This window comes from Tetranychus urticae, chromosome 1 (assembly GCF_039701765.1).
Source record: "Tetranychus urticae isolate SD_2017Ah chromosome 1, NJAU_TeUrti_SD_1.0, whole genome shotgun sequence".
Classification (NCBI taxonomy): Eukaryota; Metazoa; Arthropoda; class Arachnida; order Trombidiformes; family Tetranychidae; genus Tetranychus; species Tetranychus urticae.
Genome location: NC_142958.1, coordinates 21,081,509 through 21,084,134, shown reverse-complemented (window position 1 = coordinate 21,084,134; position 2,626 = coordinate 21,081,509). Strand labels below are relative to the sequence as shown.

Here is a 2,626-nt window from a genome sequence, read left to right as displayed (position 1 = left end):
AATACCATAAATATAAACTACAGCTTCTTGGGAATTTTTTCTTCGTGTTCCTCAATTTCATCTTGAATACATCAGTTCTTATATAAGCAATATCTTTCAAAAGCAAAGCTCTCAAAGAATACGAAATAGCAGCATCCACTTAGTATCTTTGATTTGCTTAACTCGAAAACCAAAAGTGTTTGCAGTGTATTTGACTTATATAAAATGTTGGAAACCAGAAGTCTTCTCGATGAGCTTTTGGCCAGCAATTAGATTAAATAATAAATATCACATTTAATAACCAATATAAACTTATACAGTTGAATAATAAAAAAAATTGCAATAAATAGTTCTTCAAACTCGAAAAAAACATTTGGTAATTTGGGTTTTTATGGTTTCTCTACAGTTGTTAAAATGTTCAATCAATGAATTGCACTCGAATAAACTGTTAACTATTTGAGTGGTGGTCTTACAATACATCATCACAATTACTGTTTCGAGGAATGAAATTAACATCGAGAGGCACTTTCGGCCTAATTGTAACTTCAAACTCATATGGAATTTGATTGAATGGTTTCGTTGAAATGAGACGAAAATTTTTGATAATTTGAATTAAAATGATTTTCATTTCAATCAAAGCAAATCGTTGACCAATGCAAACTCTTGGACCAGCACTGAAAGGGATATATGCATAAGCTGGTATCGAAGATATGTGATCTGAATCAAATCGACCAGGATTGAACGAATCTGGATCAGGATAGATTATTGGATCTCGATGAATTGAGTAAATCATTATTGCTACTGAAGCTCCTTTGGGAATCTTGAATCCATCCAGGATAACCTCTTGATCCAGTTCACGAGCAATCATCGGTACTGGTGGAAACAAACGTAATCCTTCTTTAATACACTGATCCAAGTAATTAAATTTTTGTATTTGATTGTAACTTAAATCATCTATATTGTCACCTAAAATTGAATTTATCTCAGCATAAATCTTGTCTTGTACCTCCGTGTGCAGACCTAGAAAAAAATGGATAATATAAGATTAGACAACAATTTGGCAAAACATCTCAATAGTGTGAGAATTGAAATGCTCCGCTAAAGTAAACATTAAATTCAATTCGGTTTAGTCGAAAGACAAAAAAGCAAAGCATGAACCAGAAAGAGCGAAACTTCGGACTCTTTGATGAGCGAACAATCTTCTTTAGTCGACACATTCGACGATGATTCGTTTACTCTTCGTGTTTCTGTTCAAATTACTTGTTTCATTAGAAATCATTAGCTTAATTACCTAATAAATAAATGATCCACATAATTGCAGTTCCAGTTGTCTCATAACCAGCAAACAGAAAAGTATTAATCTCTTCTTGGACACCTTCAAGATCAATTATTGGTTGACCATCATTTGCTGCAGGCTGAAGATGCTTTTCAAGTAATAAATCGAGAAATGCTTTCCTTTCACCAGTTATTTTTGTGTAATAACAACTTTCATCAACATTTTTAACATTATTATTAACGTCACAATTACAAGAATCTGTCTGATCGGCCTTTTTTAGATCTATTGTTGATTTATCTCTCAAATGCTTCAGCTTTGAATGAATAATTGAATGAGTAAAGTGCTCGAAATTTTGCAAATGTCTTTGAAAACTTCGACCCATTGGTGACTTTACGAATATCAAATCAACCCAAAGAAATGGATTGTAAATACGATGAGCTAACTCTTTTGTCATCCAAGTTACAGCTTGAACAACTAAAGAACTTGGTTTGCTTTGAGCTTCAGGTGATATTCCCATTGCCGTTTTGCAAATTATGTCCATTGAAGTTAAGTGAATGTAATCAACAATATTAACAGGTCTTTTGGAGGATGAGCTCGCTTCTCTAAACGATTTAACCAACACTGAAGCATTGTTGATCATCAACGGAATGAATTGGGATATAATCGTTGTGTTGAAAGCAGGACCAATTAAACGCCTACGATTTCGCCATTTGTCACCTTTAGATGTGATCAGTCCATCTTTCATAAAAGGAGCAATAATTTTGTAAAAAAGTCCTTTATTAATGTGATGACGACTGGATAAAATTACCTAAAAGTTTAAATAAAAAACATATTTTAAGGATACAAATAAAAGAGTGAAATAAGCATTTTATTCCCGTAGTTTAGTGCATTGAAAAAGCTACAATAGCAAAATCACGAACACTTTCAACCATAAAGTAAATCGAGCATAAAACTTTTCGGAATATCATGATTTATCAAGCAGTGCGTGTAAGGCTTGCCTTCAAAATGATGCATCTCTCTGGCATATTAGAGAGTAGACAAAGAACAGCATCAATTGCATTCTGTAGATCATTTAAACCGCTATTTCACCAACAATCGGCTAGCAATTACTAACAAAACTTAGCACATCTAATGTACTCTATTGTAAAATGATAACAGAAACGATTAGTAACTTATTATTCATTATTCAGATAGAAACTTTTAGTGCACATCGAGAATCGAACATTATCTTCAATTCATCAATGGTTCTCTTGATTTTGTCCATTGGCTTTAAAACTTTGAGCATCGATGTCTTGCAAATGATAGCATCTACATCGACAAGCATGGATCAATCATTAGACTCTACAATGGCCTACAATACAAGATGACTGA

The 2,626-nt window shown here is 33.0% G+C and overlaps 1 protein-coding gene across 1 annotated transcript; it reads right to left on the bottom strand.

The window, feature by feature from the left end:
- Positions 1 to 253: 253 nt before the first annotated feature.
- LOC107371897 (cytochrome P450 4V2-like) lies at positions 254 to 2,123 on the bottom strand. The gene is made up of 2 exons (XM_015940047.2): positions 1,271 to 2,123; positions 254 to 999 (listed from the first exon to the last, which is right to left on the bottom strand). Exons 1-2 carry the CDS (start codon positions 1,998 to 2,000, stop codon positions 449 to 451), a joined length of 1,281 nt encoding a protein of 426 aa, XP_015795533.2. The 5' UTR covers positions 2,001 to 2,123; the 3' UTR covers positions 254 to 448.
- Between the last annotated feature and the right edge of the window lie 503 nt (positions 2,124 to 2,626).

Excerpts from the sequence above, each read along its gene's own strand:
- LOC107371897 (XM_015940047.2), bottom strand. The coding sequence starts at position 2,000 with ATGAAAGATGGACTGATCACATCTAAAGGTGACAAATGGCGAAATCGT. Across the intron at positions 1,000-1,270 it reads GTGGATCATTTATTTATTAG|GTCTGCACACGGAGGTACAA; the intron begins GTAATTAAGCTA and ends ATTTTTTTCTAG.